Source organism: Centruroides sculpturatus, unplaced genomic scaffold (genome assembly GCF_000671375.1).
Source record: "Centruroides sculpturatus isolate CEXI.00-Female unplaced genomic scaffold, Cexi_2.0 scaffold1476, whole genome shotgun sequence".
Taxonomy (NCBI): Eukaryota; Metazoa; Arthropoda; class Arachnida; order Scorpiones; family Buthidae; genus Centruroides; species Centruroides sculpturatus.
Window position 1 is genome coordinate 71,018 of NW_019385716.1, and position 23,862 is coordinate 94,879.

The 23,862-nt window shown below is 29.4% G+C and overlaps 1 protein-coding gene across 1 annotated transcript; it reads left to right on the forward strand.

Moving 5' to 3' along the window:
* Window positions 1–1,633: 1,633 nt before the first annotated feature.
* On the forward strand, window positions 1,634–21,509 carry LOC111641484 (XK-related protein 7-like). The gene is made up of 6 exons (XM_023387658.1): window positions 1,634–2,404; window positions 10,033–10,241; window positions 12,518–12,803; window positions 16,586–16,817; window positions 18,029–18,148; window positions 19,955–21,509. The coding sequence occupies exons 1-6, from the start codon at window positions 2,001–2,003 to the stop codon at window positions 19,976–19,978; spliced, it is 1,275 nt and encodes a 424-aa protein (XP_023243426.1). The 5' UTR covers window positions 1,634–2,000; the 3' UTR covers window positions 19,979–21,509.
* The last annotated feature ends 2,353 nt before the right edge of the window (window positions 21,510–23,862 follow it).

The window sequence follows — 23,862 nt, forward strand, 5'->3', positions numbered from 1 at the left end:
AACCCGAAGTATCCGCACCTCAAAATCCAAAAGACCAAAAATTAAATTCTCGCAAATTGCAATAGAAGAAAGCAAGTACAGTGGATTCCCGAATAACACGCGTGCTTTACATTTTGTGCCACGTTATTCCTCCATAAGAAAATATTGTTTTGCATAAAGTTAAGGCATCACATTACGTAAATCTTTGCGATCGTACAAGCGACGGCCAAAACGTAGGCACGTGAACACAGTGGCCGTCTTATTACGGACGTGCGTATGCCTCCGCCACATCCGGTCACCATAAACATTTTCACCGGGCAGAAGGGCTTAAGTGTACGATCTATGACGTGTAAAGTCTAGTTCTCACCAGTGTAAAAACAAGATAAATAATCCATCGTAACAATGCAAATGTCAACTTCCTGCATAGACGTGATGCTTGGAAAACAACGTCAAAGTTGGCGAGTATTCTACTTTTTGCCTGGCATAAAGAGTTTGCCAACAAAGCAGCCATTCACACAACAGATAAAGATCAGATTCAACAATATGGCAGGTTAGAGGTCGATTTCCGCACGGTGATGGAAAATCGAATATAATTACATAAATTTAGTGCAGGTCCGAAGCTATGATGAAACGAGTCGCGCATCACGTAGGCCTACAGAAAATTACGTGCAAATTTTACCAATTGAATGTTATCTCTGTTTTTAATTGTAGATAACCTGTAAAGTTGGCTTCACATTTGAGGTGTTCCGTATTGCCGTGTAGTTCTTCGAAAAACTTTTTTTTCCCAATTTTTTTCCGTTCGTTTTGTGGGCACCGAGGGCCTTTTATTCCTACGACCACGTGGGTTTGTCTAGGCTCTTAATGGATGTGGTGGGGGCGCACGAAACGTATCCACCCCGAAAAATTGGGATTTTTCGACCCATGCAGATTTGTTCATCGGTTATCCGGCCGTCTGGTAATTAAAATACCATAATGAAAATATTATGAAATATTTTTTATATCTTATAAATTCTCTCGAGAATTATTTCAAAATCGCGATTACGAAAATTTCGCTTCACCCGAAATTCTCTCAGTTCGAAGTTGCCAGATTGAAAAATTATCAATTAAATTTATGTTATGGACATTTACAAATCTTTCTTGCATTCATTCTTAACAAAAGATAATTTTAAACTAGATTCATATTTTTATTTTTATAAATAAAAGATTTCCAATTAAAACAGGTTTATCGAAGGTCAATACAAAGTAGCGATGACGACATTCCGATGTTAATATGACTAAATCAGTTTTTATGAAATAAATATTTCGCATAATTTGCTAAATGTAATTTTTAATTGTTAAAATTCTACACATATTTTATATTTTAACAACGAAAATGAAATTAAGATAAACGGTGTTTCGAAATGGTAAAATTTAAGAAAGAATTCTAATAAACTTGGAAATTCCCAACGGAAAATAAATATTTAATTTTCGAACAGTTAAATATCGCATTTCGTATTATTGCGTTATAAACTTGACAATAACGCAATAATACGAAATAGTCGACGTAATTTTTCCGAAAGTGAGATAAATTTTTCGGAGCGTAAATGTAAATTAATAATGAAAGTGAAAAATAATATACTTTTTATCCATTTAAATCAATTATCAAATCAGAAAAATGTTTTAAATACATAATTTAAGCAATTTATTACGTAATCGAGTTTCGATGATGACGTCTTGCACGTCGTGTCATTTTCGTGGCGGTTTTTTCGAAGAATCCCTTCGTAGCTTAGTTGCTTTACCAAAAATTTTCATAAATGTATTTATGTAATAATAAAGCGAGCAAAAGTAAATATCGTGCGACTAAAGTGTTAACGTTAATATTTATGACAAGAAAAAGTTGAAGAGTGAAGCCAAGAGGAAGGAAGTGACGTTTTGGAAAACGAGATGAAATATTCCGGGAAATGTCACGAGTAGCACACGTGTTGTGTCGATCGTTCCTGTTAGCGTTTAAGCGTTGTTTATTCGGTCTTTAACGTGACAAGATGGTACGCTGCAAAGAAAATCTACGCGAAATCAGTAACGAGGAACAAACGTATTTGGATTGTGTAGACGGAAAAGTACTTAGATCAGATGATTCTTCGGAGCGTAAATTTTATTTTACAACATTGGAAGTTGTCGGTATTATTTGGTCGATTATAACTTTTCTATTTGATACCGTAATGGATATCGTGGTAGCTTATTTACATTACACGGATGGAAATATCAAATATTTCATTTTGACGACGATATTTATTATTGTTCCTGCTCTAACCATGACGTGCTTTAGTATTCGTTGGTACCTACAAGATTTGAGAATATTGGAAGAAGCTAAAATACCCAAGCCTTCTCGTTTAAAATGGTTTGCTCGTTCTGTTCTACTTACATTCCAATTAGGACCAGTTCTGAGGTAATTTATAAACATATTTGGTGATAAAGTTTCACGTCAAACCGCGACAAAAACCTTTAACGTGCAGCCTTTTTTATTAACTTTTCAAACGTTTTCAGCCGTTTGAATGACCAAGAAAATTCAAACGCTCCAAAACAAAATTTCGTTTTATAGAAATCGGAATCATTCGATTTTCTGTTCCCGAAGGAGGTCATTCAAATGACCGAAAACGTTTGAAAAGTTAACCTTTAATATGCAGCATTTTTAATTTTTTTGTCGAGGTTTAGTTATTATTTAAGTGCAGTTAGAGAAGAGTGAAAAGTTTACATGAAAATAAGTCATCTAACTCAGTGGTCCGCAACCTTTTTATCGCCGCGGACCGGTCAATGTTTGATATTTTACCACGGCCTACTGAGGGGGGACGTTGATTGTTTATATTTTAGATTGATTTAATTTAATAATTTTAATTTAATTGTATTTAAACATGCCTTTGAAATAAAATACAGTTAAACCAAAAAATGAATATAATGTGATTTAACATTTTAACCCACAAGAACGCTAAATCAATGAGAAGCCTGAGCTTGTATTTTTGCAACAAGACGGTTCCCTCTGGGGGTAAAAGGAGACAATGACGCTCGAAGTGTGTTTCTTATGTCCAGTTTATTTCGTCGTTCCGTCGTCCATTAAAAGTCGCACAAACCCGAGAGAAATACACCATAGTAAATAAAATGGAAATACCAGTAATTTAATGTTCCTTGGGCAGCCCAGTACCATTTGATCCACGTACCGGTACCGGTCCGCGGCCCAGGGTTGGGGACCACTGATCTAACTTATTTTACTTCTGTTTTTAGGATACAAATTTTTTTTATATTTTTTTTTTAAGGGATGGAATCAATATAATACAACACTGCATTATATTAATTTTTGTGGAATGTAGGCTTTTTACACAATATTTAATTAATGTATATTGCCAATGGCAAATAAGACATTGGAGGATCTTTTTGCTTCCGATGGTGATGGTGCAGGAGGGCGGAGGTGCAGTGGGTGTTATCTGCATGTTTTGTTGTCAAACCAACAAATTAGCAATTGATTTTTGGTAACAAGTAGTGAGAATGTGTAATTACTTGGCAAATAAGCAATTCGTATTTAAAGCAACTCTACAGTAATGGTTGGTATAGACAGACTGTAATAAATTATTTCGGGGTGGAATGGCAATCACCTTTGCCTCCTAGAGCTGTCCACGATAGTGAAGGTTTTTGTAAAAAAAAAAAGTAAACAATATGGAATCACTATTTTTTTAAAAATATGATGATTCCACATTGTTTACTTTTTTTTTTATTACAGTATTAGCTAACAATTTTTATAAAATTGCTAGCTAATAATAAAAACACTATATTCAAGGTAGAGCTATCATAGACCTTAATGAAAACAAAATTGATTCTTTCACTTACTTTTATTTATCCTAAACTTAATAGTATCATATAGAAAGAATACTCTGTATTAATTTGTAGACTACTGCATTGGTATCCCATTTTGCATAAAAAATTATTATGTTTCGAAGAAAATGGTAAATATGTGTTGTATTCGGGGCTATTTTTTGGCTGGCATGCACCGGTACATTGTACCGGCAGGTAGCATGAGAAAAGTATCCATAGCTAGTATGTAGTATTGGCTAGCTAGTTGTTTAGTCATCACATGTGCATACTGGCAGTCATTTTTTTAGAAAAAAGCATTGCTGTATTTAGTTTTGCTTTTAAGATAAATCATGAATTTAAAATCAAATTTTAAGGTTGTTTTTTTCTTTTTGAGAGAGATTTTAAAACAGTTCTATTTTGTTATGTAACGTTAGAAAAATGTATAAATTCCATAAAATAGATATGTTTGGCTCTGTTTTTGCATTCTTCTGCATATTCAATAATGTTATTTTATTGCTACATCATAATGTTGCTTGAAGTGTTAAAAAGAAATTTAAACATTTATTACATTTATTAATGGTGCATTACTCATATAATGTGTGATGAATTTTGATTATTGTTTTAGACTATGAATGTAAGATGCCAACAATTGTAAGACCTGACTCAATTTCAGGAAAGAAATATTGATTAAAAAATGCATTTTAAAATCGAGGAAATATGATTTAATTTATAAAAGAAACTACCATCTTTGTGACATATAAGAGGCACTTTTTCCCCTGAAAAGTATTGACTGAAAATGGGGTGCATCTTATATGTCAGTAAATACAGTAAATATTATTTTCTACATTATAAAAAGAAATGACAAATTTAATGTAACACAAAACTAGTATTATGTTGAAATTTTAAGATAATTGAAATTAAATACCATTTTAATGTATTCCTGTGTTTGTTATGCAGTCTGAAAAAAATAATGATTTGTGATTGCTCCATTACTTTGTGAATCATAATGTGTAGCAAAAGTCTGTAAAATTTATTAAAGAACTGAACAATATATCATTAATAAACATTTTTTTGTTTCTTAACTTAGACTCTAAAACTCCTGTAAATCAGTTCCTCAGGTACCATATCTAGTTTGTGATAGGAAAATGGATATTTTTAAACCAACTTGTTTGATTTCACAATTGAAAGAATCCATCAAAATCCATAGCTGTTCTAGTAAAAAATCTAAGATGCTACTTACAATATTAGAATAAGATTGTTCATTCACTACAAAAAATAATCAGTTAAGAAACTCAGTTTGATGGTGTTCATTTACTAACAGTAAATTCCATTGTTAGGATGTTGTGAGAACCTAGATTTAGAGGGCCGTAAAGAAGGGGAATTGAATATGGAGTAGATTATATAATATTTTTAACTAGACAGGAAAATTATTTTACTTAACCGTGGGAAGACAGGAAAGAAAATTTTATCAAAACCAACATCTTATTACTTCCTCCAAGGAAGAGATGTTGAAGTTCCTGTTTTTTAATGTGTCGATTCCTGATGAAATTGACACATTCCTCCCCACTTGAATTTAAAGCTCTCCTCTAAAAGCCATCCATGACAAGTGAGCGGAGATCTTACCGAATACTGATCTCTCAATATCTTGGTGGAAACTGTAACTGTTCATTGGCTTGGCGATGACTATCTAAAAGAACTCCAAGTTTTTGATTTTGCCTTTCTACAGTAGTTCAGAATTATTGGAATTTGGTGTAGTACTTGTTTCCACACTTCCATTTAATATGTTGGGTTTGTGCAGTTCTTTTAGACAGTCATTGCCAAGCCAATGAACATTTACAGTTTCAATTACAAGAATTATGAAGTTTCATCAAGTGAAAGTCTTAGACAAATTATATAACAAATAAATGGTCTGATGTCACAAACTCATGCATTACTGGAAGAGTGGAAACAAGTACTACACCAAATTCCAATAATTCTGAACTAGAAAGACAAAATCAAGAATTTACAGTTATTTTATCTTGGTGGAATCTCTCCTTGCTCATCATTGAAGTCACCCAAATTTTTGGGGAAAAAATTTAAATGCGGATGTAAAAAGTGTAGTGTGAGGGACATTCTACATCCATTATATTGTAGTTTTAAAGTAATTTTCCTATAATTTTTTTGCAGTTTTCTGTTTTTATGTTGCCCATGCACTGTGTTACAACTCCTTTAAAAGACATCCATGCATTTAGTTAACATCATTCAATTTTTGAGAAAATTGTTCATCTTGCCGTAATTTTCTGATTAGAGGTCCAACAAATTTTTTTAAGCTTAGTGTCACTTATTTTAAAAATAAATCTGTCTAAGGTATTTGAAAGCAGCACCTTCTTTATCCAGTGTTTTGAAGAACATTTTTATTAATCCAAATTAATGTTGTGGGATAACAAGACTTTTTTGGGATCAAGTAGAGGTATCTTCTTTACATTAACTTGATCTGGAACAAATTAATTTCTGAGGCCATTCTTTTACTTTAAAATGATTTTGTGCTGCTCTACTATCCCAAAGACAAAGAAAACAATCAATCCTGAAGTCCCAGTAACAGCCTTATAACTTTTAAGTCTCCACATATCTGTATTTTAACATTGTCTCTGCATCAAGTATTTTTAAATTCTTCAAGATCACAACTCAAAAACCTTATATGCCAAAGAATTTTTAACTTCATTTTGTATTCAGTACATAGGAATTAACAAAAGTATATTTTTTCCCCACAGTTGCAGAATGGCTGTAAACTAGTGTAATTTAAAATTAGTTAAATTAGAATATTGTGACAAATATATAAAAAATAATTAGAATGAAGTACTTGAATTACCTTAATTAACTTTATAAACTTCAATAATTCCCAATATCAGTAATAAAGAACATCAATAATGATATTAGCTAGGCTTACCAGACGTCCCGTTTGGTAAGCCTACAGGACATCTGGTATTGATTATGTGGTCCCTGCATCCCAGCCAGTTTGTCATTTTGTCCTGGTTATTTGGTAAAATTTTAAAATGCCAAGTATACAAGAAGTAAAAATAGTGCAGCCTCGGGTAAAATGGCAATTTGGCAACTAAAATATCTCCTCCGTTACACTCACTGATGCCAATCTAAATATTTTGTATCTATATCTAAGTACTTTTAATGCTGTTAGATGTTTTCCCCCCAAGATTTAAAGCATGTGGCCTAATGAATTTAGATGTTTTATTTTTTTCATCTATATATTTTTTCATAGAATTTATAATAGCACGTAGCCTATGAGATCTAGATATTTTTATTTCATATTTTAGATATTTTGTTTCAATTAGAGTTGGAAATACTAAAACTTACACTGGTCACGTCATTGTTGTTCATGTCCTATCTTAGTCGCATTCAAATTGCTAGTTGGCATTTGCAATTATTTTTTACTGTACTTTAAAATAATTTAATCTTCAAAATGCCAAAAAGAAACAGTATGTTTACTGATGATTAAAAAAGTCTGTGATCATATTGACAAAATAAAATATGAACTGTGTTTTTCAGAATTTTCAGTAACTTACGGTGGATGTTCAGACATTAAAAATCACTTGAAATATGCAAAACATATGCAATCCTAGTAGCAATAGGAATTTTCTCAAATATATTGTCATATTTTAAAGGTACTGATTTAAGTGACAAAGAATTTTTAAAGAAAGTTCACACTAATTATAAATATTAATAACTTCTTAATAATAAGGTATGTTCAATTGAGTTATTAAAAATTGTTTTTTAACTCATTTTTTGTTAACAACTTTTTATATAGCCTTTTCAATCATAAATACATATCCTAGTAGGATTTATTTTCTATTGTCTCAAAATTGTCCCAGTTTGAGAAAAAAATATTATGGTAAGCTTAATATTAGCCGGTATTCATTTTTCTGACTTTGAAATTGGTAAATATCATATCAATAGTAAATTATTGAATAGTATCGAATACCACTAACATACCAGTATTTAGATCAACCGGATTCAGTTTACAGTACAAGTTAGATGGGAGATTATTACAAGAATATTTACATGGGCAATTATTACAGGAAATACAATACAGGTAACCCCCATATAACATGGCACTTCTATAGCACGGATTCACTCTAACACGGTTTAAGAATTGGGAGATGTTCCCAATTCTCAAACCGTATAAATGTCCCCTTATAAAACGGTGGTTTTATAGCACGGGTTCACTCTAACACAGTTTGGGAATTGGGTAAAACCCTCGTACAACATAAAATGTAATAAAGGTGCATTCTTTTATACTTCCGCATAACTCCGCACGAGCATTCTAATTGTTTTCATGGCTACTTTGAATGCTCTTTCAACAATAATCCATTTAATGGTTAAATTTTACAATTGGGACCCTTCTTATGCCTCTGAAAGCTCATTTTAGAATTATAGATTCCTCCATCACGATACTATCGATAGTGCGGGTGCCGCCATCTTTCTTTCACTGTCGTTCCTAAATGCCTACAAACAGCAGCGCACTCCCATTGCAGAGTGACCTCTGTTAATGAATACACCCAAAAACTGTTACCAGTTGATGATGCTCATGCTGAGATCATCATATAGGATGAATAATCCTCTGGTAAAATATTTACTTAAATAATAAATAAGTGTTTAACCTATGAAAAAAATGAATAATAAATCCGATTTAAATAAGGATTTAACAGTATGTTTTTTAATTTTTGGAACCTAACCCCCCTTTTCGCACTAGTTCTTTGTTTCGTATAACACGAATTCGCATAACACGGCAATTTTTTGGAACATAACTCCCGTGTTATACGGGGGTTACCTGTACTTCAAAATTAAGTATTAAGTGTGATAAATAGTTTAACTTTTTTTAAGCCTTATGTGAAGTTTATTTATTGCTTTAAATTTTATAAAAATGATTTATTGTAACACTTTTATCAAACTATCAAAAAAATATTGGGTCAATGTGGGTAAATATGAGACAGTCTGAAAAATTGGAAAATATGAGAGTTGTGAAATTTGAGTTAATCTATGTCTGATCCATGAAACTTTTTTAAGTTCAACCTGTTAATATTTTTGAAATGTAATAGATCTACACCAAATTTAACCTTAATGTTAATACACAGAAAACAACAGGGCTATAGTTTTATTTTTTTAATGCTAATTAAATAAATAATCAATTGTTCCTGAAACGTTTTATTTTGATGTAGGCCTATTTTATTTAGACTAAGCTAGTTATGTATATTTTTGAAAAAAAAGTGTACAGTATTTACTATTTTGCATATACTGTATTTTTCCTTTTCCTTCCTTTCCTTTTCTTCTTTCCTATAGCCTACTGAATTATTAATCCAATTTAGTTGTCTTTCTATTCTTTAAGCATTTAATTTAGTCCTATACCATATGTATTTACTATTAGTAATATAAAATAGTTGGTATCATAATACTTATAATCAATATACTTTGTTCAAAAAAATTAATAAAATCACTTAGGTTTAGGCCTGTCTTTAAAATTTTGTTTTATTTTACACTTTTATATTGTACACAACTACAGAGTAATTTTCAATGATGAATATTTAATCTTATCTACTTCAGTTTAAAAAATTTCATGTGAAAATGTCAATAAAATAAGCTGTACAAAAAATCATTTTTAAAAATTATATATCTTGGGAACTAAATATCAAGGAGCAATGTTTTATACAAAAATGTCTTGCATTTAACCTGCAGTACCTGATTATTAACCTCCCTGTTGGCATAGGCAAGTCCTTATGGTGATATAATGGGTGTCTCATTTTTCACCTCTTAGTGTCTCATATTTTAGCTTTTGAAGATAAAATATGAGACAGGAAAAAACTTTTTTTCAACATTTCTCATATATACAGAAAAAATGAATACTCCATTAGATTTTAACACCATCTATAGACCTTGTCACGTATTTCTCTTTGTAAAATACTGATCCTAACAAATGCTGTTACAAAAGTTTTGAAAAGTGTCTCATATTTACCTACATTGATATTAAGAAAGAAAATTTTCTTTGTATTTTATAAATTATTTGAATTAATGATGATTGGTAAATTTCTTAATTTAACAATTCTGTAATAATCATCAATAATTAATTCATGTATTTTCTTAACAGTTCATTATAAAACCAAATCACAATTTTTATACCTTGTTTTTCCAGATAATTAATTATATTATAATTAGTAATACATGTCAATAAATTCTTTTATATTGCAGATATGTAGATTCGCTAATATATGGTTTAAAATCTCGGAAAAAGAAAGATAGGACTACCGAATTTTATTACCAAAGAATGCTTTTTGAAGATACTGATGCTGCTCTGTTAAGATTATTTGAAGCTTTTATGGAAGCTGCTCCTCAATTAGTATTACAAATTTATATAATTGTTAAAAAAACGCCACACGACTCGGATGATACTTTAACTGGTAAAACTTTTAAAATTTATATTGTAATATCTAATATCTAATATTTTAAGATACAGTAAGATCCCGCTTAACGCAGGGGATGCATTCCTAGATGACAAAGTGCTAAACGTAACAGCGTTAAACAAGGTCATTTTAACATAGAATAAATAGGGATAGGGGAACACGTGACCAAAAATAAACAAATTTTACTTTCATTTTAAGTTATTTTTATATTAATTTGTATAATAATATATGTTAAATAACACACAAACATATGCACACAGAAATGTAAAGTTCATTTTTTGTGACGAAGGTCCTGATTTTTCTGAAATTCTTGTTCTTTTGCAATAAAGTCATGATGTTTCATTTGTTGCTGTTTTCTTTCCTAAGCAAATGTCAGTAGCAGAAGATTGCATCCAAAATGCCTTGTTTTGCTTTAGCACTCCAGATCATTCGATACAATTTGATCAATGATTTTGGTTATCTTACTGAACTTTTACTAAGGAAATCTGTAGAGAAATATTTTGGGTTCTTCGTTTTCAGAATCTCTATTTTCCAGTTTCACATGAATTCCATGTTCTGCCAGTTATTGAAGGTTGTTGTTGGTAAGGCTCTCACCAGAAACCTGTGGTAACTCCTCAATATCCTGCTCATCTATATCTCCTAGTCCTGCTATATCAATTAGGTTGAATTTGGTCAACTTAACGAAGCTCTTCTTGTTGAGAATTCTTGTTGAGAATCCATTAAAAGATTTATCCCCTTCAGCCATAACTTCTTCCACACTTCGTTCGTGCATTTATCAGTTAATTCTTGCCCAGCAAAGTTGATATTGCCTATGGCATCCATGATGTTATGTTTTTTCCAAAATTGCACCAAACGAATATAGATTTAAGGAAAGTACACCTTTTTGCCACCTTTTGCCGATTGGTTTGTGTTTGCAAATAATTTTATCATATATGAATCAATGAAATACCATGATAATTTAAATCAGTGTAAATTTTGAGTTTTTTTAGGCTTCGAGTAGACTGCATTATATTGAATCAGCATTAAGCAGGGTCTTATTGTATTTTAAAATTAATTTTTATATTATAATTCTAAAGCATTTTTCAAAATTAAAAAATATTAATCATTTTAAGATATTTGATAGAATAATATTGAGCAGTGTTGAGTCAGTTTAGCTGGTCAACCAGTTAAATATTTTTCTGACTAGTTAAAATTTATTTTATTTATTATTATTTTTAATGTTGACAAGGCTATATAGTTTGTTATGCTATTGGGTGTCAAAGAATGAATATGTTTTTTGTCGTCATTAACAAATTTCCATACAAATTGTCAGCTATCTTTACAGGTCCACCATCTAAAATTGTGTTTTGTGGGAAAACACTAAGAGATCCTCAAAAAGTGTGTAGTTTTTACTGGAGTTATTGCTATTGTAAGATTGTCCATGGAGAAGAAAAGGGATTAATTCCTCTTCTTTTCAGAATGAACTAGGGGTGCATGTGTAATGTGGGTGTGGTTGTCAACACCAACACAGGTCACCTGTACATAAAAAGCCATTTATTTGGAAGATAAGGCATACATAATTCTGGTCAAAAACTTCTCTGACAGAAACAAGGTTTAAGTTTAGTCTATAGTTTACTGGTTATCCAACAGTGATTGGACAGCTCCAGGGTAGACTGGCTGGAAGTCAGGCATAGTTTGGCAGAATGAAGAGGAAGTCTGAGACAACAGGGAAACTGACACAGAGGACAGCCGTATTGAGCAAGGGCAAGGACATCATGACACTTTGTCCTTGAATTTTGAGGTTTTTAAAAGATTTATCCCCATTCTTAATTTTTAATTTGATTGGTTCCTTTCCTGTAACCAGGTGAAATTAGATGACCAGATTTACGTTTATAATTTATTAAAATTCTAATCATATATTCTAATACAAATATGTAGAATGGCATAATTGAAAATGATTTGATTTAATATAATATTAATACATTTCATTATGCTTATATTTATAATACTTATACAAAAGTCTGCTAATGTAATGTTGTTTTGGGATAGAATTTTGTTTAATAAAATATTCTATGTATAAATATATTTAATGAAAATTTCCTGAACATTAATAATTATTTAATTATTAAATACTCAAGTTTTCATTGTTTTTCATATAAAGACTTGGTTTTGGTATAATTATGCTGTTTTGATAATAGTTGTGGAATAGTTATCAAATAAATCATATCATTAATCAAAAATAATAAAAATATAATTAAATATGAAATTTTATTATTATTATTATTTATTTTTAGTGGTAGCTCAAGGTTTATCAATTCTGGGATCTCTGCTTTCTCTTTCGTGGGCTTTGGCATATTATCATCGTGTTTTACGTCTGTCTCTTCAGAGCAAACAAAATATTTCATGGACGGGAACAATTCTTCAGATATTATGGCATTTTTTTATAATTTCTGCACGAGTACTCAGTCTTGGTTTATTGGCAACTTTGTCCCCTATTATTCTTGGTATTGCTTGTTTTTGTCATTGGTTAATAATGACATCTTGGATTATTTCAATGAAAACAAGATTTTGTGATACTAAGTAAGTAATTTTTGCTTAATTTTAGAATAAAGAAAAAATTTATTTGAATAGAAAATCACTTTCTTTATAAAATAAGATGATCAAAAGGTAATTGTACATACAAAATTATTATTATTATTATTCAGTATCAGAAAAAATAGTTTAAAATTTACAAAGATTATTTCTTAGTTTCTCTAATAAAATTTAAATAATGATTCTATATAGAATAATTATTTAAATTTTGTTATGTAAGTAAACAGCATAGAATCAAAGTTTAAGAAAAATTATATTAGATATTGAAAATATGGCAAACTCTCTGAAGAATTAAATTAAATAATTATCTCAAATAATCAAATGTTGGGGATATACAAGGCTTATCAAACTGTTTTTTGTTATCTCAATTTCCTGGATCCATTACAGTTTGATTATTTTAATTTAATTTATTAGAAGCAAGAAGCTTACACCTATAACTCTGAAGAATATTTAAATTTAATGGGTTTGCATTGTTTTGAGCAATAAAATTTTAAATAATATAATTATCATTATATTTTAAGTTAAACAACTACTTATTTGTTATATAAGATATTACAAACTTAAGCATTTGCATCCATTAATTAAGAAAGGCCCAAACAAGAAACTATTTATTAATGTAGAGGACGTGGTTGCTGTATCTTGAATGCAGTGTGTAGCGTCTGTGTAATCCAAAACGAGTTGGTAGACGAACGGACAGCAATTGGTTAGAAAACGTACTTTTTATATTGTATATTTACAGTAGACCCCTATAAAATGGGTTCATGTAATGCAGATTCATATATAGCGGCAAAAAAATTGTTACCGTATTTGTATAAACACACTAAAAGAAACTCATAAAATACTGTAAAATGTCATCGCCAACTCGTGTCGCGACAGGATTGGTCGAATCTAGACCAATAGCGGATATTGCACAAACTGTTGAGTTTAAACGAGCAGCGGACCTACTAAAAACAATTTATTATTTAATGGCCATAAAAATTATATTTATATTAATGATGTCTCCAAGTTCAGCAAATTTTTCTCAGAAAAATAATTTATCAGGAAACACATGCCCACTGTTCGATGCGTCGCTCCACAACGAAAACAGGCTTAAGCAATGGTATCGTCGAACGGTGCACACTCGGTAGGTAATCCTACAATTTTTTGTTTATAGCATAGTTTATATGGATTATTCCCAAAAAATTATACGTGTTTTGGAAATGTTGAGTGAAATTAATCTAGAATCGATTAATTTTATGGAAGAAAATCTTGAAGAAAACCTTTCAAACATCTGTAGTCCATAAACTGCAGACATGCCAGGCTGTGATTGGCTCATGTATTTAAGGACTCGTAGAACATGAATTTCATAAAAAGCGGAACATATCGACCGTGTTATAGGGAGGTCAACTGTATTTTTAAATATCAAGTCATTGTTTTGGTAAATACCCTAATTTTTGGCCATACTTTAAAAAATACCAACAGTTTCTGACTTTTCGATGAATGTGTTCCTAAAAATAGGTACAAAACTGAAATGTGTATGAAAGTCAAACATTCACGTTGTATGTTACAAATGAATTCCATTTCCAGAGAAACTAATAAGAAAAATTATAAAATCTTTTTTTGGAATTATTCAAACATGATTTATACACTGGGAAGGGGAGATATATAAAAATTTTGTGACAGATTATGATGAGGTGGAGGGTTTCAGTAGAATGATAATATCCTAAAGATTTTCAAAAATTTTCCTATTTGAAATAATTTTTTACCATTTGATCAATGATCACACAGCAAATTCTTGCTTATTTAAATACGAGGCATGTTATTTAATTAAGTACTGTTTTAAAATAGGACCACTGCAGTGCTACGGTTGGTGTTCTGCAAATGTGTGCTGAGTACCTATATCTATTAGCTAGCCACAGACACATTTATGTAAGCACTCATTTGTTTTATGTTTGTTTGTGTGTGTTTAAAATGCCTCAGACATTTGAAAATCCCGCTGATTGAGAAGTATACATGGTGATTTGATTCATTTTTTTAATACAAAAGACATGAAAGCGGCTGACATTCATCGGCAGATTAGTGAAGTGTATGGAAAAAACATTATGAGCGAATGGTAAGAAAATTGGTTAGAGCATTTAAAGATAGCGGTACTAATGTCCATGACGAGGAGTGTAGTGGGCAACTATCTGTCCTTAATGAAGACTTGGTGCAGAAAGTTGTTGCAAAAGTTCAAGAAAACAGATGCTTTACGATTTCATCATCCAAAACAAAAGGCATGGCAAACTCAGTAAGCGGATTGTTTTGCTTCATGACAGTGCTCATCCACACATGGCTCAATGAACTCGAAATCTTATCATGTCATATGGCTGGGAACAACTTGATCACCCTACATATAGCCCTGATCTAGCGACTAGTGACTACCACTTGTTCCTCCACTTGAAAAAGGCATCTAGGCAGTCAGCGCTACAACAACGATGTCAAAACGCCGTGTTGCAGTGGTTGCAAATCAGGCGGCAGGTGTCTATGAGGATGGAATTCAGAAGCTAGTGGTACAATATGAAAAGTACCTTTATATTGGAGTAAATTATGTTGAAAAGTAGATTAAAGTACAGGCTTTCATGTAAGAATAAAATTATTTTTTAAAATGCAGTTGTGTTTTTTAATATCAAAACAGGTACTTACTTAAAAACATGCTTTGTAGTTACACTTTAGTTGTAGCACTACATTAAATATGCTCTGTTGGAAACACACTGTTAATTAGCAATAATTACATTTGTTATATTGTAGTTGACAAGAGGACTGTACAGTCAAAATGCATTTTGGCTTAGCAATAGTATAAATATATCAATAAACTAGTAACTAAAGTGCAGTTAGCCTGTTTTTATTTGTCATGTAACCAGAGTAATATAGCATAATTGGAATACAGACAAAAAATGCAAAATATTAACATATGAATTTAAGTTAATTTTAAAGAATAGCAATATTTATATTTGTCTTATATGACTTGTAAACTGAGGTTGTCCTGGATCAAGACAAAAATGTTTATTATACTATTAAAGATTTGGCTTCTTGATGTAAACATTTTAAATATTTGTAATGTGCTAGATCTTAAATGAAAATTCCTATTAAGAAAACACATTTTACAAATCATGTCAAATAAAATTTAATTTAAAGTAATCTATTCAATAATTCTTTTACTGTATGCAATTAATGTTAACTAAAGGTGGAGGTAAATGCTACAAATATGATGATTACATTTATAAGTAATTAGTAAATTAAATGCTTAGCTTTACATTAATTATTAATAGCAATTCTGTAATACAATAGAGCATCGATTTTCCGAAAGTCAATCATCTGAAACGTCAATCATCCGAAAGATTTCCAGTCGGCAAATTTAAATTTTCTCCAGTGCTGTGGAGCTTCAATCTTTGGCTATGTCTTGGGCTACTCAAATATTTTACGTTTTTGATACTAAATTAACATCTGAAGTATAATTTTTTATTGTTTTTATATTTTTCAATATATTTATTTTGTTCGTACAAAACAAAAAAATAATTTTTAACGATACAATAGTCTTTGTTAGGCTTAACATCGACGAAAATTCAACGCGAAGCGACACGCAACGGAGAAAAATTTCAACATCGGATACGTTAAACTATTTTTTCGTACATAAATCGGTTATCCGAAATATCAGTTATACGAACAACCCCAGTCCCCAATTGATTCGGAAAATCGACTCTCTACTGTATTTTGATATATTGTATTAATAAGTGTATAATTTTTTTCTGTAGATTTGAAGAAATATTTTACAATGCAGTATTGGGTGTAATTTTCATCTTTTGCTATTTTAATCCTATTGATTCACCGACAAGATTTCGGTACACAATTTATTTCATCATCACATTCATAGAAAATACCATTATAATAGCAGTATGGTATAATTATGTTGATCCGTTACCTTGGTTTTATTTGCTTGCCATTTTTATTGTTGTGCTTAGTTTCATCATTGGCATTTTCTTCATGGTAAGTGATAAAATTTGTTTTATTTTTGTAATATAATAAATATCTAAATTATTTAAATTAAGCAAGTATATAGTTCTTTCTTATTTACAATTCAATGTATTAAAATTTAAGTCCTTGAAATTTTTTATTCTAAAGCAAAATAGAATATGCATGGATTTTAAGATCTGTTGAACCAAATGATTAATTTTTGCCATAAAAAATATTACTATTACAAAATTATATATGTAGCATACTATGTAATATTACTAAGTAATCTTACATAGTATGCTACATATATAATTTTGCTTTATTTAACAAATACTAATTTTTCTAATAAGTTTAATAAAGAAGATGAAAGAACAAAAAGTTTATGTTACATTAATATATTACTATTACACATAGAATGCTATTTTTGTTTATTTTTTTATAAAATGTATAAGATGATAACTTACATGGTAGAGTTTTTTATTGTTCAGTAAATAATAATTTGTGTGTGTGTATATATATAAACAAGATAAAATGTAAATATATATGTATGTATTAACAACTACTCAAAACTGGGTATACTTAGTATACAAAGCAAATGAAACCAATCTCCAGCATAATTTTACACAAAAATATTGTGAAGGTCAGTTAGCCTGTTGATGCCTGTTTAATACAGTCAATGACATTTACTTTTGTGTAAAATTATGCTGGAGATTGGTTTCGTTTGCTTTATTTATGTGTTTTAACTATCTACATAAACTTTGCATAATTGAAAATTGAGGAATCTGCTTAATTGGGCTAAGTTCTGATGTGTCTGAATTTACTGGAATACACTGTATTTGAATAAGACATCAATTAAATTTTTATACTGAGTAACTAACATTTGGACTGCCATGCACATTACATATACAATAGTAAATACCTTATAATTTCAATTTTTAAATGTTGTTTACAGCTTGTTTCATGAATCTTGACTGGACTGTAAAAATGCACAGTAGCAAGACCACCCTATTTACTTAGTGGCGGGAATAATCAGATTGTTTGACAAATCTGTGACAAGGCCACTGTGTGTTAACAAAACAAAGCTCTTGAACCTTATGAAACATTTGGAGTCCTAACAGAGTATTGTGCATTGCCTGGCCAAGAAATATGGAATGATCTATACTATTTTTTCATAGTAAATAGTATTTTAAGAACATACATATGTAGTTTTCTGTCTTAATTACAATAGCATGTATTTATTTTAGGTTCTTTATTATTTGATTTTTCATCCAACTGGAGAAATATCAATGTGGAGAAAAACTAATATTCTTGACCAAAACAATGAAAGTGTTCCCAAGAAGATAGATGCTTATTCAAATTCTCAGGTCTAAAGACAATTAACTTTATAAAAAGTATTTCTTTTAATTAATTGTTTATGTAAATTGTTATAAAAAATTAACAAATTTGAAGACTTTACTTAGAAAGTTTGAGGTTTAATAACCATGCTTTTAATGCTATCTTAAAAAATACTCTTAATTCATTGTGTTGTAAGAAAAATACTTATTTAAAAAGTTAAGTTTAAAGTATTAGAATTTTATATTTATTTTTATGTAAATGCCTTTTCTAAATTATTAATTATTATAGCTTCTTATACATTATATTAAGTTAGTTTTAAATATGTAAATATAACTGTCTTTAATTCATAAAGTAACATATGATGTTAGTTGTAACTTAACATGACATATATTGTAAATACTTACAAGCATATGGAACATACAATGTTTAACAAATACAATATAATATTTTTAGTTTTTTAACTGTTAAAATGTTTAAAATTGTATATTACTTTTCATATAATAAAATAAAAAATACAGTGGTACCTCAGGATACAAAATTAATCCGTTCTGAAACTGAGATTGTATCATGAAAATGTCGTAAGGTGAATCATTTTTCCCCATACGATTACATGTAAAACCAAATAATTCATTCCAACACAAAAACACATTCAAATTAAAGCTAAGTAATACATAAAAAAAAAATAACTGTAGTAAGGAAAACACTGAAAAATGCATTTTGTAGTTGTAAATGTATAAATAACCATAATAGAATAATAATTGATTAAAAAAAATGTAGTTTTATTTGCACTTTACCTTTGAGGATAGATGACGGTGGAAGTATAAATTGGTGGCAGAGGAGAGGGAAAAGGGAAATGATACTAAAACTTAACTTACATAACATAATGTAACAATAACTTAAAAATAACTTAGAAAAGATAAAAAAATTAGTGTGTTGTTTTATATATATATATATTTTTTTTAATTTTTATTCACTGCTTTTTGCTTTCTTTCCTTCACTTCCATCAGCACTTTAACTGGATAGAGGTCGCTTGGTAAAATATCTATCAAAAGAGGTTTGGCTTTGCCTACTTTTTAAAATGTTTCTAAAATTACTTAGGCAAATGTCATTACTCCGAGCGGCAATACGGCCAGTGTGAACCCTTTCAGGATGTTTCTTTTCAATAAAATCAGTCACTTTCTGATAATACCTCAAGATTTCCTTTATCGAACGAGATCCTTCCACGATGAAGCAAACACACGGACCGAGACCGACGAACAGAAGTGAATAAAAAATGGCGCTGCAAACTAATGTAACGTCGTATGGTGAGTTTTTGTTTGTATCGTGGAACAAAAATATGTTTGAATTTCATGTTGTATCCTGAAAATTTTGTATGCTGGGGCGTTTGTATCCTGAGGTACCACTGTATTAAGTTTAAGATCAGTTGATAGTCATCAACTTCTTTGATGACTATCATCTCATTAATAATAAATTAGCATATAAAATTTATATGTTAAATGTAGTTTAAAAATTTAATCATAATTAATGATTCTAAATATCATACATTTTAGTACCTGATTGCCATTTGATTTGAAATGTGATTTTATGTTTTTCAGAAAGAATATTTTTGAAATGTTTTCTGATATGCAAATATGTTTTATATAAATAGTTTTATAAAGTAAAATTAACTAAACTATTAGAAATAGAGATATTTTATAATAAACTTTAATATGCATTTTTATATAATTTTTGTGTAATATTTGAATACATAGAAAATGGATTTTGAATGTATATTTTTTATATAAAAATTACAAACTATGCATTTATAACCATATAAACATATTTTTCTCACTTAGATTGAAGAATATGTATATTTTTAATACAAATGTGCCATTATTTGATGTTATTAAATACAAGCACTTCCTCACCTCAACTTTTGGATGAAATGTGCTCTTAAAAATTTGTCCAAACATTGAATGTTCAAAATTTCAGAAGTAGAGTTGCATGCTATAAAGGAGGTTCTGTTCCTAGAGAGCAAAAAAATTATAAAAATTAAATATATTAAAGTAGAAAAGTTTGTTTTATATTTTGTTATATATTCACTGTAAAAAAAATTACAATAAAACCATGATTTAATGAACTAATTACAGTGGGAAAATGTCCATTAAAGCTAAAAGATTTTTGTATAATAAAGTAGGTTTTTTAAATGAATTTGTTAAATAAAATAAAATAAAATTTGTTTTTAGATAAAAACTGACTAATTTGTCAGTTTTTTTATCTAAATAAACAAACAAACAAACATTTTTGGAAAATACACTTTAATTGTTCTGAAGAGTGATGACTTGGATTTGAAAAATTAAATTAATTTAATTATATATAAAAAGCATTTTAAAATTAACAGTGTCAATTTTTACATATGACATACAGACTGGAAATTTTGTCCATTAAACCAAGGTTTAACTACATTTAAAATAAAATATAAAACAGACAATTAAAATTAAATTTCACAAATGGTTTCAATGTTACCAAAACTGTACCATTGTATGTTAGCTAGAAATCTTTGTTTGTTGACTGAAAAATATACAAAAGTATGAATTTGGTATATGAAAAGTAAGATAACAGCATCAAAGTAGCATTAACAAAAAAACAAGTGTCTAAAAATTGAAAGTTGCTTGTATTTATTATAAGTAACCTTAGTAATCATTGAAAATATTTTTCAGCAAATAAGAAATTAATGCATGTGTGTATTTTCTCTAAGACTGTGCATATAAATTGTTTCAATAAATGTCATTTTTATACTACATAACTTTAATTAATTTTTGTGTATAGATTATCTGAGGTTATTCTATATTATATTATTTGTGGTATTTGGTTTTGTGCATTTTCCTCTCAGTAAATACTGAGAGGGAATTTGTAAGTTAACATCTGGAATGCTGATGTCCAGATTTTGATTAGCTTAACTTTTAATTTTTTAATGCCTTTACTTCCGAAGAGGGTCTAAAGACCCAAAAAATATTCACAAATATGTTTTTATATATTATCTACATAAAAATAGTCTATGTAGTTGTTTTTATTAACATATGAATCATATGTGAGAAGATATTTTTTAGTATATTGTTATAACTCCAAATGATGTGTTAACAATGTTCCTTCAGAATCGTAGATTTAAAATTTAAGAGAACTTAATGTTAAAAGTTTATGAAGTAAATGTAAATAAGTTAAGTAAATCAAAGTGCTTTCTAGTCTTCTTCATAATAAGGTACTGTACAATAAATTTATAAAAATTTAAATAAGTTTTAAATTTCATTTTTAAAATGAAAATTAAAGCCATTTAAATAACAAAATTTAGAATGTTGTTTCTAAAAAAGTAATCATTAAAGTTTGCTCTTTTGTACATATTTGTTACAGTAAAGCATGATTTTTATAAGAATAGAAAATTTTGAAAGTTCATATTCTAAGTTCAAATTGGAATAAATTTAGTTATATATAAAATTTTTTACTATAGAAAAAATAATTTTTGATGTGTAAAAAAATCTTACTGTACAAAATAAATTGTATAATAAACTTTTAATATTTATTACTGTCTTTAATTAAAACTAAAAATATGGAACTAAAATTTATACAGATTAACAATACTTTTTTCTACATTTACCAAAATGTAAAAATTAAACAATTGAAAGTTACTTTTACTTAATGATATGCCAATTGTTATACTTAAGAAGTTTAGTTTTTTGGTATTTCTTTACAAGTACAAAAGTAGAACATTCATTATTGTTGTTGAAAGATATAAATGAAAACATAAGTTCTCTTACATTACGCTACTAAAAATATAATTTGCTGTAGATTTATATTACAGTGATGACCAAATCTTATCAATATAGGAGCCATATACTGTGTATCTGAAATATGTGACAGCTGCATCCTATATTGAAATAGTATTTTATATATAACCTGTATATTGTATAGTTCTACCCAGCTGAAAAGGCAGAGAAAATCAGGTAAAGTCAAGAATTTTCATTAGTGTTTGGAGAGTCATAAAAAGTCAGGAAATTTTTCAAAAATTGTCAAAATGTCAGGTAATTTATCTCCTTGGCTGCCTTGTTGATTTTGTTTACTGACAATATGGCTGACCAAGTGTAGCTGTCTGCAAAAAGTAATGTGATACAATGCAACTTACGAGAAGTGATGCAGAATATTTTCAGGACCATTTATCCCGAACATACACAAAATTCTCTCAAAAATTATTGTACACAAAATAAAATAATACAGTAGAACCCCTCTAGTCCGCCCTCAGCTAGTCCGTCACTCCGGTTAATCCGACCATGGTCGGAGTCGAGAAACTTGTCCTGACTTGTCGGTGACTCACCATCCGTGGCATTTTTCTGTGTTCGTTACAGTATATGTTTTACATTGTGTATACATGTACAGTTTTGTGTGTGTTTTCAACATGTAAGGAGTGAAACGTAAACACGTTACTCTTTTATTAAATGAAAAATTAGCAGTGCTACAAAGACTGGACAAAGGGGAAGATTGTTTATTTTACTTTTTTCTGATAATCCGACCTTTTTTGCGTTCCGACCATACCCCCAGTCCCAAAGGTGACGGATTAGAGGGGTTCTACTGTAATATGTAAATTAACAAATTATACAAATAATTAAATAAGCCTACCATACAATTTGCCATGCGACACTAAACTGATAAGTTAACAAAAATGTTTTAGATTAAAAGAATGCTTTAATTTAAGCATGTGTCAATATCAACATACTACATCAAGTTTATAATTGCATATGCTAATATACAGTTATAAACTTGATGTAGTATACAGTAGAACCTCGAAAACTCGGCCTAATATGGACCGAAGGGTGGCCGAGTTTGTAAAAATGCCGGGTTATCGGGAATGGGGTTAAAAAAAATAAGTACGAGTGTTTCCTCAGAAAATACTGTACTGTACTTGTATGTATTGTTTACTTGAGAATATAACAGAGAATAAACTGCCCAAATACCCTTAAACAAAGGAAAAGTACGTCCTTTATGAAGGCATAGAGCCTTTACTACATGAAAATGAAAATTAATGAATACACTGTGTACAGTAATTTACCTGATAAGACAGACCTCAGAAAAATACTTTATGAGAGCTTTTATACTTTTATAAAGCTGTCTATAATGAAAATTAATTAACTAAGGATTTTTTTGCCCTGCCAGGGTGTGGCCGAGTTATCCGGAGTGCCGGGTTATCGAGAGCCGAGTTTTCGAGGTTCTACTGTATTGACTAATAGAAATAAAATTGAAGTCGATGCCATGAATGATTATTTTTATTTTTAGTACAGGCAATAATTAATGGGCTTTTGACATTCAAAAATTCAAAATTAATTTATGATAATGACTTCAGAATGAATTTTTATATGGCTGATAAATTTCAGTTAAAGTACAAACTTGAAGTAATGAACACCAAAAAATATTTTAAAAAGGAAAACTTCAGATTTGGCAAGAAAATTTTCATAATATTGGAATTATTTCCCATCACAACCATTTTGTCTAACTTCTAAAACTCTCTTTTACACTATTTAAATTAAATTATTTTAACTAAAGTTAATAGGAAAAATTACATACATTTACAATTTAAGTAATTTAATTAAAATATATAGTTTTATGGCTATGAATTAATAACAGGATAAAGTACTTTTTGAATTGCATACTATTACAGTTTAACGATCGGTCAATATTCAACCCGATAGTTTTTTATTTTATTTTACAAATGTTTTTG

Coding starts and splice junctions, on each gene's coding strand:
- LOC111641484 (XM_023387658.1), top strand. CDS start 2,001: ATGGTACGCTGCAAAGAAAATCTACGCGAAATCAGTAACGAGGAACAA. Junction 10,242..12,517: donor CTCGGATGATACTTTAACTG/GTAAAACTTTTA, acceptor ATTTATTTTTAG/TGGTAGCTCAAGGTTTATCA. Junction 12,804..16,585: donor ACAAGATTTTGTGATACTAA/GTAAGTAATTTT, acceptor TTTTTTCTGTAG/ATTTGAAGAAATATTTTACA.